Below are 18,323 nucleotides of genomic sequence, written 5' to 3'. Positions count from 1 at the left end.
TCAACTGTTTGCAGATGATATTTTATTAATTTTGAATGATTATGGCAGCTTGTTGCAAGTTTTATTTGAAGCAATGGAACTCTTTAAAAATATTGCTTGTCTTAAATTTAATGACAACAAAACTAAAATATTACTTATAAATTGTAAAAAAATATATAATATGAATAAGAAAATTTCCAAATATAAAGTTTTAGACAACAAAATTGAGTTTCTAGAGATTATTTTAACAAATGATATTAATGAACTAATAATTAATTATACTAATATTTTAAACAAAATAAAACATCTTATTGATAGATGGAATATTTTTTTACAATTTTTCTTAAATAAAATGATTTTTCCAAAAATATTATACTTTATACAAGCTATTTCTCTCCCTCTTTCTAAAGAATGTATACATCAATTTAATAAACTTTTTATGATACCCCAATAAACCTAGAATAGCACTAAATCATCATCTAGAAATTGGATAATATGTGGAGTTGGCCTCCCAGATATAGAAATGCATGCTTTATCATCCATTATTAAGACAATAACATTATGGTAACATACTAATTATTCTGCTAGGCTGAAACAAATACAATAATTGATTTGTTTAAAAATCAAATCACTCCTTACCAGTTAAATTTAAAAGAATATTTTGCAATAATTTTCTCTGGTCGGTAAGAGAATATATTTTGGAGAATAAAAATAGAGTTATAACTTCTGAATATATAACTAACACAGTAAATATATTAAAAAATGATTTGAATAAAAATCCCGGATGTAGAGACAGGTAATTTCTAATTAATCCTATAGCCTGTACACAGAATAACATTAACACCCTTAATGTCTCAAAAATGATTATACTGAGGGGAAAAATGTTATATATATATTAGCATCAGTTAATGAATTCTGGAAACATTCTCTCTCTCTATGACTACATTATGAGCAAATATGACATAAATAGTGAAACGTGGTTAGAAATACAAACTTTAAAGGGATTTATTATTAATAAACTAGAGTTAATGCATACAACAATCAAAGATACTGTCCCCAAATTTATAGAATTTATGATTAACAAAGGAAATCAAACTGTAATAGGAAAAGGATAGCTATCTAAATACAAAGTGGTCAAAAATACAAAATAATATTATAAAGAACATTTTGACATTATTATAGATTAATAATCAACTTCCTAATGAAGATGATAAAACATTAATGTCAATTTCTTCAAAGCAAACAACTCTTTAGTTGCAGTGGAAGTTGTTTTCTTGGAAATTTATGCATAGAACTTTTATTACTCATCAAAATGGAATTAATGTTTAAGCATGATTTTGGGTGTTGGAGATGTAAATTAAAATTAAAAGTGTATTGGCAACATATGTTTTATTAATATACATTAAGTCATTTTGGGCAAAATTGAATTTTTTCTTGCAAACTGCTTTTAATAACAAATATCAGTTAACTAAATCTTTGATTTTGTTCACTGTCCCCGTGACAATGTGAGATATTGCCATCACTGCCAGGGAGAATAGAGAAATGCTTACATAACACATGCCAGCATAGTTAGCTGGAGTTTTGTAGATAATTTTGTGTCATTTGACTATCATACTGACTTGTACAAATGCTTGTGTAAAAAAATGCATCAATGGTGTTAATATAACTGATTAAATGTGCATGTTTAAACAAAGAATTCTGGAAGGAAGAGTAGATGTTTTTAAAAATTGTTCTATAATTGTAAATACTGCAACAGATCTTAGCAAAGCTCTGAGTGTGTATCGTACCAGAATCAGGCGATCAAATGTGATGTCATTCTATAACCAGCACTTTGATGATAGAACTCACACAGCAGTTTGTTCTGTTTTCTTTTCTTTGGAATCTTCTATAAAATATCTATGACAGTTGATCAGTGCAGTGCAGTTCAGTTTTTTTCAGTCTATTAGAAGCTCATCACCTAGCCTTGTGGAAGTAAGCATCTCAGCATTTAATATTGCCTTTCTGTATTAATTAAGTTAGCTAGGCACCAGTTATTCTTTAGACAGAAAATATAGTGAGATTAGCAGACAATTGTTTTTTTGCACCTGTTTGAGTCAGTCCAACTGTGTTATTTTGATTTCTCCTGTGTCTGAAACTCTGGTGTTTATTGTACTTAGATATTTAGTATTCTCATGTTTTCTATTTTATTGTTTATTAAATATTTTATACCTTTCATTGCGGCTGGTATTTTAGAGAATAGCTTTAATATCTTGAGAGTACTTGTGCTTATTTTAGTGATGCCTTGGCCACTCCAAAAAAGCCTGGCTATTTTGGTTACACTCTACCGTTTATATTAGTATTGATTTTACTCAGTATAATTGGTTACTCTTGTAAGATCTTAAGAGTAGTTGTTTGGTGGCAATGTGTTTACCTTATAGTCTGGGTTGAAAAAGTACAGCTAGTAAATCTGTACCAGCCTTTCCCAGGAGTGTTTGTGTATTAAAATCAAATGCCCAGGTGTGGGTGTGTCAGCTACTTGGAACTGGGACACAGTGCTCCAAAGTGAGAATTGTTTGGGATCTGGAGAGATAGGCAGTCCAGTCCCAGGTCTGGAATGTGTTCCATGTGTGCTCTTGGGGAAAATTGTGCTTGATGCAGGGAGCTGCAACTGAAAATACTGTGTAAATTCATTACTGGTCTTAGTGACCATCTCTCACCAGTGTGAGTAGTGAGGACTTAGGCTCCTTGATTACTGATCCGGTGTAGAGAGTTTTTCACAGTTCCAATAACTAAATGTGTTGCCAGATTAAAATATTCAATTTTATGGAGTTTAATAGCTATTGCACATAAACTAATTATTATGAACTGGAAAAGTGAGACTTCTCCTTCTTTGAAAGAATTCAAGAGTCATTGCAATTAATGTTTCTCAACTGGAATTATCTACAGTCAAGATGAGAACTGAAAGAGTCACTTCATATCACAACTCTAGCTTAAAAGTTATAGAGATACTTGACAAAAATCAATGTAATATGACATAAAATAGAATTATAATTTGAATGATCAATAATTGTTTTTAAGTGGACACCTATGTAAATAGTTTATTTTATTTTTAGTTTACTATTACAAAGTTTTTTCCATTACTGTAGTTAATTTGTTCTAAAAATATATGTTTCTTTTTTCTGTTATGAATTGTTGTATTCTTAAAATCTTAATAAAAATATTTGAGTGAAAAAAATTACTTCTCAAATATAAGAGAGAGAAATGGAATATGGATAAGAGTGCAAAAGCATGTGTTTGTGTATGTGTGCTTGTGCATACGTGCACATGTAAGAATGTTATTGTGTAACTGATTTAGTGTGCATACACAGGTGTGTTTGCATAGAGGTGTATCAAGCCTTACAACATCTGAGAGACATAGTTAAGTGAGATGAACATTAATGAAAGTGATATGTACTGTTTAGTTATAACTGAAAAATCTTTTATGTTCTGTATCTGTTTTTGAAGCTTTTCTCTCCGCCCCCCTGATCAAACTGGGTTCCTGTCCCAGATGGATTTTTCTGGTCACCAAATGTCAATAAATAAATACTAAATGAGATGCTGAAAAGGGTAAGCATAATGGAGGTGTACAGTATAAAGGAGGAAGGACAAATGTAACAAATAATTTAAGGAAGCATTCTTCAGCACAGTCTCAGGTACTGCTGGGGCAGCTGGCATGGTATGGCTTCACAAGTATAAGGAAACTATAAGCACATGACAGTTATTGTTTATTAGTGAGGTAATGGCATGGCTATGGTGAAAGTCATGCTGACTTAACTCTATACAATTGTTCTGGACTGAGCATTCTCGAGTTTTCAGATACTCACTTTCCTTAGAAACAGACAACTAACCTAGCAGTTTCATATTTTAGTGATTCACATCTATTTCATGACATTGTTGTAAAATTGTATGCTGGCCTGAGCAGCATGTTTCCCACTTAACTTACTGAAATGCAATTCTTTATAGAACTCTCTACTAAGCCGCAAGTGGGGAAAAACAAATTCTTGCAAACATGTATCTTTTCTATTTCTATTGCTGTCAATGAAATGTACTTATTTGTTTTACAGTGAGGTTGCAAAAATATCAAAACTTTTTTTGAGAAGGCTTCAGAATGTAGACATTCCCATTTCTTAACCTGCTTACTGCTTTTTCAGGAAAACACTCCTGTTGTTTTTTTTTTCTCTTATTAAAATTCACCTATCAGTAGTAGTTTGTTTTTCATTCAGTGATAGACTCACTGGGATTCATTAACATCTACACTAAGTGTACACGGTTCTGAGTGAACAGACAATACAAGCATAACTCACACCTTCTTTCTCCTAATTTTAATTTTCCTACTGATTTTCTTGCAGCTTTAAATACTGAGGGGGGTTTCGTAGAGGTTACCACAACGTATAGACTACATGTATACTTAGTATAATCTTTCTGAATGACTAGAAAGCATAAAAAATGTGGTAGGGATGTTCTTGAATACAGATCATGTAGACTTAGTGTAGTTATTATTGAATCTCACCTATCTTCAACACTACATTTTTGTTTGTTTCAGATTTTTCAGCAAACTCTAACTGGCTCAGATGGAGAAAACACTGATCAGACCGTTACTGTCAACAGCAAAGAAAACGTTGTTACATTTTATTCAACTAAAGGAAACTCATCAGCTACAATTGTGTATGATTACAGTCGTGTGAGTAAAAAAAGTTTTATGTTTAAAAAGCATTTTGAGTTTTTTATAAGAAGCCTTTTTTGTGTAATGCCTTTAGTTTTAATATAGGTCAACAAATGTAAAAATCACTTAGGATAGATAAGATCTTATGAGAACTATTATTTAAAACACATCAAACTAAGACAAAACCTTGTTTTATTTTCATAAGTATGTATAAAGAGATGTACATAACATCCAAAGTTACAAAGACATTGCTTCTGCCTCTGGACAACTTTGTTAATACCCATAACAAATGGAATGCACCTATAATGGTAGCTATACATAATTCTAAAAGATTACCTTTGTTGCCAAAATTTCAGATGAAATATGTATGAGAAAGCCTTTATCCAGTGCTTCTTCTAGCAATACTGTGGGCTTTCAGCCTGATGTTATTAATTATTTGCCTTCACAGTCGCTGTTGAGCAGGGTAGGGCATCTTCTACTTCCAGTCTTCCGGCAGTGTTCATTGTCTATGTTCCACCCTATATACAGCCTAATAACAACCAGCAGCTATTATTCTATGACCATTCTGACATTTGGTATATTTCATTTTGCAGTACTGGCTGTTTAACAAAACTTACCCCACTCCTGTCTTTGTACTAGAGGCAACTGCACATTCAGAATGCCACTGGAATATTTTAAGATTAATCATGTATTAGTTGATCAACATGCAATCAATCATAGTAAATCCATCATGGTTCTAATACATACAGTGGCACATTTTAATATATGATCAGACAATCCTAAAGAGCTATCACAACCACTATTTGAAATATTTCAATAAAAAAGTTTTGGAAAGAGGAGTGAATTTTATAAATCTTTGTTGCTATAAACATATTGAAAGGGGAAATGCTATAAAATTAATGCATTCATTCATTTTGTAACTATATGTTAGGAAGATCCCATCATTTGTATTGCAATCATATCTCTGGACAAAATAAAAGTTGCTAAAAATCAAAGACTTTCCTCTAAACAGGCTGACATACTTTAAAGTATATCGACAGAATTCATGAAGTGAGATGTGAATCTTGATTTATGAAATTATAGATAACATTTATTTACCTATTTTATTTATTTAAATTTGTTTGCCGGGGCAGAGAATTCAGGCAAATGGACCCATTTCAGGTATAATCAAGGATATACAATGCTTGCAATTGTTTAATGCTGATAATTAAATTAGTAGATGAGAAGCAACAGTACATTTAATAGTGGATATCTAAAGTTTTTATATTCACACCTCATGCTTTATAAAACAGAATACAACTGAATTAACTAGCATTTGAGTGTAACATACAGAACCTTGCTAAGTATTAACTCTAACTAGTGAAATACTTGCCTGCCCTGTGCTGTGACATTACCCCCCCCCCAAGGAATAGATCTTGTACTGTCCTTTCTCTTGACTAATAGATTAAACTGTATATGCCAGTTACTTAGTCTCCCTAGTTTCCTGATTTCTGCATTCAGTCAATGAAAGAAAACCTGCTCTACTTTGTGCCTCCTTGCTAATTGCTCTGTACCAGCTATAAACTGATTGCTGTCTGCAATGATTTGCCCAAGGGTGAGTACCTGCTATGCTTCCCTACCATACCCCCAATTCCCACCAACCCCTTCGTACTCTAGCCATTATACGTTCCACATACACCTTTCACCTATGTTACCCATTCCCTAACTCCCCCCCCAAAACTTTCTTATCATACAAAGACACTCTTACTAGTATTTTCCTATTTCCCATCTTCCTTCTAATATTTACCATTCTTCCCAACAACTTTTCTCCCTTGCATATTGCTTTGCATCTCATCCATTCCTACTCTAACCCCTCCAAACAGTACCTATTATTCTATATGTCAATGTCTACTTTCCCCAAATAAACACTCACTACTTCCTATCGTAGCTACATCTTGATATTCTATCCTTCCAAATCCCTGTATTTCCTGCATTTCAGAAAGATAAGAAAAAATAGCAGAACAGCATAACTCCCTTCCTTCATAGAAAAATATTTCCTTCTCCACTACTTCAGTCAATAAAAGAGATTCCATTTAATTAATTAATGATGCTGCTCCTCAGCTTATCTTCTATTCTCCTCCTATTGAGCCATCTCTTATCCTAGAAGGACTCAAGTTGGAGAGATGCTGACAGCTATTACTGTCTCAACCACTTATCTGTGCTTCCTCCCTAAACCTTCCACACACCAATGTTATGTAATGATGCCCCTCACCTTTACCCTAAACATAGATGAACTCCATTTCAACTCAGATCAAAATAGAATTAAATGGGAAAAATACTCCCAAAACCAAGGATCAGTAATACCCCAATGTTCTAAACCCTTTATAGGAGGAGCCATTCACCCTAATTATGGTTCCACCCATCACAACCAACATCAAGACAGTTCTCTTCCACAGACTACTCTAACCCCAAAACAGTCAGCCCCTCAGCACCAGTAAATCTAACTTTTACTGCTCTGAATATTAGAAGAACAAGAAAAGTACTGGACTTCATGGCCAGATAACTTAACACAAGCTTAATATTCTAGCTATATCTGAAATCTAGCTTAAACCCAGCATAAACCTCTCCAAAATTGTCCCCCAGCTATATCATCCGTAATGACCGTATAAAGAGGAAACGTGTTGGTATTACTTTAATATTTAACAACCACATTTCCCCTACAACAAACCAATACCAAAATTCAGTCCAGGAGAGCTTCTTACTTCTTTCCTGAAAATAAACAAATATAAACAAATATACATGCCTCCTACTAACAATACAACTACACTAGAAGATATCATACATATACATCGGACATCCATAACAATTCCTTAAGAAAAATATACTACTAGGTAATGTGAATAGCAACTGGTTGAACATAACCTCTAACTTCCCTACATCCAGCATGAACTTATATGGTTTCACACAGCTAACTAATACCGCCCCCACCCCACCGCCCCAGACAAACATTATAGCAATACATCAAATTCCTTATTAGACTGGCTCCTAGTATCAGAGTCTAGTAAGCTCAACACCACAGGTACAGTGTCAGACACTCTCTCAGTGACCATCTCACATCCACTTAAACAGCATGTTTATTAAACACGCAACCTATGTTTAACCACAAATATTCATTACTACCTTATCTGTTAAATGGAACGCCCTAAAAATCCTCCCCAGATGATGTGAATTTAATACAACTTTCCTAACTATTCTAAATGGCTTTGTACCTCCTAGAAGGAATAGTCTAAAAACAAATGTAATTTGGCTATCTGAAAAGAGCAGAATGTTAATGCAGGAGAGAGAAAAAGTATGGAAAGAATGGCAGAAATATAAACCATCACAATATATCCAAAAACTTCAGAATGTTCCATAACCATATTAAAAAGCAAATAAATTAAGACAAAAAAACTATAACATTCAGAAGGATACTAATGGCAGCCCTAAACATTTCTGGTCAGCCGTTAAAGAAATCTTACATCCTGGCCAACATTTCAGCTCTAACTCCTCTCCCAGTAACTCACCACTCAAAACTGCAATATAATTCAACTCTAATTTTATAGACAGAATAGTGTCCCTAACTGAGGATTCCTCAACATCCAATCCCAACCCTGCCCAACAACCACATATCACCACATTCACTTTCACCTACAAATCTATTCCCAAATTCTGTATAAAACTATTCTTAAACTCAAGCGATGTTCTATTTCAGCTGATGATCTTAAAATAACAGCCAATAGCATTGTCTATCCTGTCTCAGTCCTTATAAAGAGGTCATTCCAAAAATCCCATATTCCTTGTCTTTGGAAAAAAAGTCACACATTATCCCTCCAGACAAAGGAGGAAATTCAGCCAATATCACCAACTTTAGACCTATTGCATTCTTATACTCCCTCTCCAAAATACTAATTTATTCAAAAACAATTGCTAAACATCTCCTATAGGAAGAACACCTATCTCCCTCATAACATGGCTTCTCTCTCACCCATAGTATGGCCACTGTACTTCCAACCTTTATAGATAGTGTCAAATAAGCTATAGATAATGGCAACATAATCTCCTGCTTATTTTTAGACTTCTCTAATGCTTTCGACACAGTTTGCCACAGTAAAGTTATATTTCAGATATCCTTACTAGGTCAAAGTTAGCTCATCCTTCTAGGCATCAAAAGCTGCTTGTCCAATAGGTATCAGTCTGTAAAACAGCACTCCACCCTTCCCCCATACCTCCCAGTCACCACTGGTGTATCATAAGGCTCTATATTTGATCCCCTCCTCTTTAACATTCTCACCAACACACTACACACATCCACATAACAGGCCTCTGTAATACAATACAATATGCAGATGCTTCTACACTCATGTGCAAATCAGACAACCTACCACATTTCAAAAACAAAATTATCAGGAAGCTTTATCAGCTGCTGAAACATGGCTTTATAACTCACAACTCATGCTCAACCAAGAAAAAAGCAATATGTTTTCCCTCCCTCAATCCCTCTCTCATGAAAAACAAAATTTAAAATACCCTCTCTTAGTAATAGTAATACAACCATTGAAGGAACTTTTAATAGTAAGTTGTTAGGAAAGATTGTGGATGATAATTTTAAATTTGACCTGCATATGCAGAGTTGGATAAAGAAATCACCAAAAACTAGGGATGGTTTATAGACCAAATAACTTCCTCAGCAATATGACTAAAACTATAATTGTCATGACTTACTACCTCCATGACTACTTTACACTAATCCTTACTAACCTCAAGGCATCACAGAAAGAAAAACTTGAACAAAGTTCAAATAAAGTTGCTAAATTTTCAGCAAATATCCCTTTCAAAACCAATCACTGTATAGCACTAAAAAGCCTAAATTAGGTAGAACTAGCCCATCAACTAAAATACAGACAGCTTCTTACCACCTATAAAATTAATCAGCATCCATCTGCTTGTCTAGCACTAAATAACATTCTACACAACTATGTTCACACTTGGTTACTGTGGGCCAGTGAACAAAATCTTCTCTCGTTCAACAAGCCTATTAAATCTGCTTTGTATGGTCTGTACTCATACCATGTTGCTAAGGCCTGGAACTAGTTACCTATATCCATCAGGTCAGTACCTTCCCTTCCATCTTTTAAAACCGCTCTGAAACACTTGGAAGCCAAAAACTGTGCCTGTTCTTGCTCAACCTTGGGATAAATCATATCCCTAAATATGAACAAGTACCTGTTTATACATTACAGCACCTTATACCCCCAGTCACTTCCTAACTTCAACCAGTTTCTCACCACTGACGAATTATGCCATACCCCTCTCACTTCACTGCAGTTCCTGTTTGTATTATACTAAATTACCTTTACTGACTCTAAACTGACTAAAACTTCTGTAAATATTAAATTGTCATGCAAGTTGTATCTGTTTTTACTAATGTTTTCATATTATATCCAATTGGATATAATTCGTAAAACTGTAGATTAGTGTATTATTTCTGAAGCTTATAATGTTTTTATTCTAAAAAATGTTTTTATAAGCTTTTCTCCTTGGGTCTCCACTGAAAATGGGCATCTACTCAGTCTAGTTTCCCTGGTAATCAGATGTCAATAAATAAATAAATAAATAAATTTGCATTGAAAAACACACAGAATATAACAGTTGTACATTATTACTTATAAGTATTTACATTTCATATAAAACACATACAAAAAAAGAACACTAAGAGATATTTACAAAGTTGGATTACCATCATCTCACATAGCTATTTACATGCCACTGGTGATAACACTGAATGCTAGCCTACATCTAATATTACATATATATTTACATAGATATGTGTATAGGAGTGCAAAACCAAAGGGTGGTTTGGGATACACTAATCTTTAGAACTTGACTAAGGTTATTTTATATGACAAAGGCATTTTGTGTGAAGTACAGGCTTCTTTAAAGAGATGATCCCTATAGCTTTCTACCAATGAAGGAGAGTTTAGAGAGAGTTATTTGTAGAGTGGAGAATTAGTAGAACAGGAAGAGAATTTTTTTTTAATGATGATCTACATACTAGAAAATGTTCATAATTTTATTAGTTTACAGAGAAGGAGCTTTGAAGGAGGTCAGCTTTTTGATAAACAATGAAGTACACACTGATTCCTAGTGTGATGAATCTGTGTAGAATGGTGTGGAGGGTCCTGGGTTCGAGCCTTCCAGAGGCTGTTTATTGGGTTGCTGGGCAGAACACGGGCTGTTGGATACAGTGTGATTAAGGCACTTTAAAGCAGTTGTAAGCGGGTTTGCGTGGACGTAAGCATTGCTAACTGACGGTTACAGTTTCTTAGGGGTGGGAGGATGACATAATGGTTAATGTGTTTATCTTAAAGACACAAGGTGCAGGGTTTGATTCTCACATGGGGTAACTGGCTAGGCTTCAAATGGCCCAAAAGGGCAGTTAGCCTAGTACTAACCTATGAACCTATGAAGATCACAGTGACCCAACTCTCCTCTTTACTTGTGCCCTTCTGAGAGATCAGGACTTATGTTCCAAGACAATAAATATTTTTCACTGTTACTTGATAAAATTGCCCTTCGGGAAGTGTTATACTTCTAGTTTGGTTAGAGTCATTCAACACAGAACCTAGTCAATTATGTAGGTTGGTCGAAGGAATTTTTCTAAAGAGGCTGGGTAATAGCATTTGTGATACAGAGATGCAGATGGTAGAGACTCTATAGCAGTGCAAAGCTACTAGGTTATGGACTCTTATAAGCAGCCCAAAATGCTATATAACCTTTCTGTGTTAGAAATGGCTCAGTTATTTAGAGAGATAGAAGCTATGTACTCATGCAAAATAGGAAAAACACATGTTAAGACTCTTGGCTTGGGCAAACAGGCATAACTGTAGATAACAACAAGAGAGTAGATGGTTTAGTCATGTCCAACTCTTGTATTCATTATTGTTTATAACTCTTTATGCTCAGATGTGCCATTTAAGATGGTTAGAATCTATATATTTAATGGGTGCTTTAGTAAAGCACAACTGCCAAATTACCAAAGAACCTGAAAGGCCTGTTGGCAGACCCTGATACAGCAGAAGAGGTCCAGAAGGCATTGACTAGCTTCACCCATGGTCAGGCGTGTGCATTCCAATGACGCGAATATGGAGTTGTACAAAATATTCAGATGTCAAATAATGCTCATGCTGTGTGCTCTCGATTATGTCAGGAAAATAAGCAAATTAATCTTTCCTTCCTTAGCTTGATCATTGCAATATTTCAAAAGCCTGACAAAGACATCTTTATTGAATGATTGCCCTTTTTCTCTTAGTCAGTGCCAACCTCAAAAATTACGCTGTCTTGTAGAGAAGATGAAGGTCATACTGCCTGCCATAATTCTCTGCAAGCATGCAGGGTTTGTCCCAGGCTTTAGTAGCTTATTCCACCTCAGTACTTTGCAGATTTACAAGCAAGGACTGCTCAGTTCTAAAGAACATGCTCAGGGTGGTTTGGGCAGGAGGATGGAGTCTGGACTGTTATTTGCTGCCTGCTGCCTGGGTGAAAGGTGCTGTGAGTGGGAACGGACGGTTTGGAAGCTGCCTGGGTGATTTACACAGAGGATGGAGTCTGGACTGTTATTTTCAGAGTGAGTAAGCTGCTGGGTGAACACAGATGGGGTGTGTGTGTGTGGGGGGGGGCATAGATGTTCTCAACAATATTCTTGATTTTTTTGCTTCATATTTTGGTCTTTTCTTAATAATAGTTGTGCTTTTTCTGGTAAATTCATGAGAACTGCTGTAAGTAAGTAAATAATGACAGGCATGTGAGTTTCTGACTGAACAGTCCTTAGAATAAGCATGTTATTGCAAAGCCTGTAATAAATGCAATAGTTGTAAATCAGCTGAGACTTCCAGCCACAGTCATAGGTGTTTGCACGTGTGTGTGTGTGTGTGGGTGTGTGGGTGTGTGGGTGTGTGTGTGTGTGTGTGTGTGTGTGTGTGTGTGTGTTTGTGCTGAGTGCATTGATGCTGTCAACTGTCCTTGATTTTGCAGTATGTCCCTAAATATTTTGATCTGTTTCACATAAAGTTTGTGTTTTTTGTTAAATCAATCAACCTGCGAATAATGATAGATGTTTCAGTTTAAGCATTTAAACCCTTCAGAAAAAGCATGCCGATGCAAAGCCTGGTATTTTAACAAGTTTCTAAGTATATAAGGGCAATATCTTTCCCGGATTTTGGTCCCTTGTCTCCCTAGCATTGCCACCTATCTGGTATTTTTCTGGACCTCCCAGAAATTGGAATGTTGGTCTAGTAGTCTGGAAAGCACTGTGCAAATTCCAGTATTTTGTTTATCTGCATAAACAGAATGCTGTTTGTAAAAAAAGCAACTACAGAATATTTTTTTTTTCATTGGAAATCATCACTAACACTCTGCATTGAAAACTGGGGCTTGCATGAAAAACTGGAGAAAAAATAAAAGAGCACATTCTACCTTGTGATAATGTATGCACTGATGTCATAAAATGGGTGAGAGAGTGGGTGGGCTGGGTGGTAATAGATGGAGAGAGGTGGGGTTGTGGGAAGTGTGTGGGATGTAGCTTTAGTCCAGTTTACTCCACACAGAAAGGTGGCAACCCTATGTCTCCCATTATTTTTTATCTTTCTCCTTGATTCTTAAGCTAAATATGAGGTTGTGAGATGTGTGTGTGTGTGTGTGTGTGTGTGTGTGTGTGTGTGTGTGTGTGTGTGTGTGTGTGTGTGTGTGTGTGTGTGTGTGTGTGTGTGTGTGTGTGTGTGTGTGTGTGTGTGTGTGTGTGTGTGTGTGTGTGTGTGTGTTTGGGGGGACATGTAGTGAGCTGAACACTGTATTCTGATATCAGTGTTCTGAGAAGATATGTTCCTGTATGGCAGTTAGTTATGTATTTATTCATTCATTTGATAGCGTTCAAAGTTCTGAGATATATAGTCACAGCCATACAAGTGGCTATGATTGATCATTGTGTGTGTGTGTGTGTGTGTGTGAGTGTGTGTGTGTGTGTGTGTGTGTGTGTGTGTGTGTGTGTGTGTGTGTGTGTGTGTGTGTGTGTGTGTGTGTGTGTGTGTGTGTGTGTGTGAGAGTTTATTAAAACATTATTGCGAGCATGCCACTAATGGATAGAGGCAGTTCCTAAATGCTGCATCGCTTACATGGCCCTCTCAAATTATCTATGGTATGATCACAGTTGTTTTCACTAGGGCTAATATACAATTATCAGCCATGGGGATAGCTAAGACCAGTCAGAAAATGTTAATTCATGCACCAAAACGGAATTGGCTAAGCTTAAAATGTCCTCCAAGTGAACCTATGTTGTGGTAGCAAATAGTTATACAAAAATTACCCTTTTTAGTTCACTAAGTGCCCCTGTCACCCTACGCCCCCCACCCCCATAGTCTTTAACAGCTTCTGATGCCCATGACACTGATCCAGTTAATGTGTTGCTGACAAACTGGCTAATGAATAATGCATGTGTACATTTCCCCCTAAAGTGCATCCTTTCAGATGCCACTAAAATGGCCACTCCTCCACTACCAATACCCCCTTCCTACGACTGCCAATAGCCACTCCTACCACTAGCAATAGCCACTCATACCACACAAAATTTTGTTTACCTCTTCATATCTATGATATTCAAAATGGAGTATCTCCTCTAAAACCTTACACTTTTCCCCTAATAAACTCACCACAAAGTGTGACCTTGGCCAATGTCTAGCATATGTTCATAGATCCTGGTGGACTCCTTCTCCACATGATGACCTGGTTTCTAACTTTATCATATTTCAGCCATCAATGGTCATATTTATTCAGTGTGTATATTCCTAAGTATAATGGCACTCAAATTATTCGGCACTTGGATATCGCAATACTTTACTTACTCATTTACGATTCTGTTCCTAAGCTAGGAAATTCACAGCATGTGTACATATATGCAAAGTTGGAAGAAAAAAGAATGTTATTTCCAAATTTCTAGTCATAGCTTTGTAGAACTCTAAAGTTAACTTTGACTCCATTGTGTATGTGAAACTATCACTTTACTCTGAATTTCATAAAGGTACATTTATGTTATATACATAGTCACACAATTGAATCTTTATTTCCCATGTTCAAAGTTCCTATAAAAGAAGAATATCAACTTCTTAACTCAGCTGAAGCATAGACAATCATACAGACTGTCAAGTACACTGGTCATTTAGATGTCTTCAGGGACTTTGTAACCACATGAAGGCGTACTGGGGGATCTCTTGGATCATAACCAATTAGAAATAAAAGGTATTAACCAGTGTCAGTATCAAAGTCTTGTCCAGTGCTTATGTGCCTACTGAATTTAAGGAATGAGTGCTATCTTTTTAGGTGCTGTCACTCACCAGTGGTTGTAATCACTGATCTTGTTATGTTCTCTCTTCATAAAGATTCATACTGAATTAATATTATGTTTTTCATGTTGTGCACTCATCATTAAAACTGTATGACCCTAATGAGATCCAAAGCTTTTAAAATTCTCACGTCTTTTTCTTCCACATATTATGTCTTCTAATCAGTGTTACTTAAGGAATAGAAAGGGGGGGGGGGATTCTCCAAAGGATTTGTGACCTCAAATCATACTATGTTAAGTAAAGGTGAGCAAGAGGCAAAGACCCCTTGCATGAGGAATAAGGGAGTCTGATACACAGTTAAATATGTGTAATTTGATGCATCATTTTAATAGCCACTGTAGTATTTATTGCAGCTGCATATACATCGTATGGTGGCACAGATGTTTCTTGGCAATGACCTTTATTAGCATCCTGCCATGTCAATATTCTCATAATAGTCTAAGCTTCTCTTTCCATTTTCTCTAGAACCTTCTTGGATACAAAGTCACTAGAAAAGATTCGTGCCTTGTGGTGAAGCTAGAAAGTGGCAAATTTCCAGGTCTTGATGAAGTTGTTGATGGATTTCAGAATGGACAAGTAAGAATAATGAAGACTTCTATACATAATAGTTTTAAAACAACAAATATTCAACAGTCAAATTAAAACAAAGAAATGGATATTTCTAAATATTTGACATAACTGTATTCATTTATTCATTTATAGGTTAGATTTATATTGAACTTGCTCCTTTAGTGGGCTTAGACATATTCTCTTTAGTTCACCTGTTTCAGAACAATGCAGTTTTGTTGGTTATTTGTGAAGTGTTTTACTTTAGATCAGATAGGATTTTCTATATATTTTTTACACATTTTTTTACATATTTTTTACACATTTTTATGTACATATCCTTTATGCATCCACTTTTGTGACTTATTAAGTAGGGATATAGTTGTTTCATGTACTTATATATGTATTTTACCTTGTGACCGTGATCCAGTTACTAAGTGAGAAGTACACCTTTAAAAAGTTTTGGCGGACTTTTTCATTGATTGACTCACTTTGACTATATATATCAGTGTGTGAATATTTTCAAATTGTTCTGAAGAAGACTGGGTTTTACCAGTTGAAAGCGCTAAACCGTATATTTGTGGAATAAAGGTTTGACTTTCACTCTCTCGTGTACGAGCTTTTCTCAGCAGGTGTCTACTGATCCGCATCTTTTTTATTCTCAGTTGGTGGCAGCTTTGTTTGTTTTTCCTGGTTGCAGTATGATGTTGGACCAGGAAGACACCTCCAGTGCTTCATTGTCTCGAGAAGAGTTTGATGTATTACGAGCTGAAGTTTCAGCTGTTCAAAGTGAGTTGAAGAAACTATTTGAATTGGTTACTAATTTAGCAACCAAAAATGACGAAACTTTTAAATCACCATCTTTATGTGATGCAACTCGTGGAACTAGATTCTTATCTTCCAAAAAAGGAGAGGGGGAGGAGGCCTCCGTCATTTGGACGGTGCTCAACTCGTGTGTACGTGAGCGAGAACGTGCACGCTCAAGGAGAAATCCACCTACGCCAGAACGAGGGTTCCCAGAAGTTTTTTCGGGTGACCGAAGATGTAGTCCATACATCCAACGGCGCAATAGATCTTCCTGACGCTTGCGATGTTTCATCTAAGGAACACTGCCGTTTTACCATCCAGGATGATGAGCGTAATCTTTTTGATCCATTGGGGTTATCCCCGGCCCAGGACTTTACATTTGACTTCAGTATTATACGGGCAAGACGTGAGGCTGAGCGTACTGGTGCTAGGCCAAAGTCCATACATCCGAGTAAACATTACGGAAGCAATCACCAGAAGTTAGACAATGACCACAAAGGTACTGTTCAATATAATATTTCTAGCCCTAATCAGGGTTTTAGGACTGTCTCTTGTCACGGCAGTGTCGAGTTGAATAAGTATAATTTTAACAAGTTACCCAAATCTGCTAATGAAAGAGAACTTATGGAGCATTTTTTGAATGATAAACAGGATGTTTTTGACTTTGCTAAGAAAGGACATTATAACAACATGAACAAAGAATATGTATACAGTTCATTAAAAGAAATGATTTTTGATTTTGGCAAAAGACTAACTTCTTACAAAAACACTAAAATTGATGTGAGTTATTTAAACAATTGTTTGAAGATTAATGTTGTGCCTAAGGGCTTAAGGTTTTTTAAATTGCCATTAGGCATATCATACAAACAAGATGTGGTGAACGAATTTAATGGGTTGTTCGACAACTTTGGATGTGCTTATATGCAACTTTTGCTTAAATATCAACATGAGAAATTGGTTTCACTAGCAGATGAATTGGAAAGCATGTATGAGGTTATTACTAGTAATGCTGATTTTGACACTTGGAAAGATTTGTTTAAGAAACAATTCTTTCTAGCAGACAGCAAGGCACATAGTATTTTTGATAGGAAAAGTAGGAAGTTGACTAGAGATATAGAGTTATATAGTGCTAATAGGGCATACATTTGGCCCAAGGAAAAAGTTATTGAGCAAGGTTTAATTACAAACTCTACCAGATCTATCCATAGGGGTTTCAGTAAAGAAGGGAATTTTCAGAGGGACAAACCACTATCTACAAGGAACCCCAACAGACAGTGGAACAATTACAGGAAATAACTTATGATGTCCACACTAGAGTCAGTGATGATATAGGGGATAGATTACATAGTTTGGACCACCCCACATTGAATCCTTCGTCTGTTGAGTCTTTAGATTATGTTGAGAACATGCAGGGTACTACATTGGTTACACATACACACCCATGCACTCTTACTAGTTACAAAGGCTTCAATGTTTATAATTACACTGACGTGGAGGTTGATGCACAATTTATAAGTGTTATGTGCAAAGGTATGAAGTTTATACCTACAGTTCGCAGTGACTTATTCGATAACATCAAACAAGTAAAGCTATATTGTCGTAAATTAAATTTAGCCATTCTCTATGACAACAAAGAGGACAACTTGGGTAGTAAAGGGAATAACCAATTGTGTAAAAAAAGCTCTTATGTTCCAACATCCAATCCTAGCATATCCAGTTTTGAGAAACTGGTGTGTAAGGATATTTATAGGTTACATAGGGACCTAAGAAATAAACACAACACATATTATGACTTTCAGACCAACCTGTCACAATTAGAAAGAGAATGTTTAAATAAAGTGATACAAAATAAGGAGGTTTATATTATGAAACCTGACAAGGGTGGAGGGATAGTTTTATTT

The 18,323-nt window shown here is 35.6% G+C and overlaps 1 protein-coding gene across 2 annotated transcripts in view; it reads left to right on the top strand.

Annotated features, from left to right (window-relative positions):
- Positions 1-18,323, top strand: part of LOC122806383 (gastrokine-2-like) — a 137,081-nt gene that overhangs the window by 15,317 nt on the left and 103,441 nt on the right. For both annotated transcript variants that reach the window (XM_044076742.1, XM_044076741.1), the window contains 2 exons: positions 4,541-4,678; positions 15,535-15,645. In XM_044076742.1, coding sequence (XP_043932677.1) covers positions 4,541-4,678; positions 15,535-15,645 — 249 coding nt within the window. The remainder of the gene's footprint in view (positions 1-4,540; positions 4,679-15,534; positions 15,646-18,323) is intronic.

This window comes from Protopterus annectens, chromosome 7.part0 (genome assembly GCF_019279795.1).
Source record: "Protopterus annectens isolate FY-2018-M chromosome 7.part0, PAN1.0, whole genome shotgun sequence".
In the NCBI taxonomy this organism is placed as follows: Eukaryota; Metazoa; Chordata; order Ceratodontiformes; family Protopteridae; genus Protopterus; species Protopterus annectens.
The sequence above is the reverse complement of the archived record's forward strand: the minus strand, read 5'-3'. Positions and strand labels throughout refer to the sequence as shown.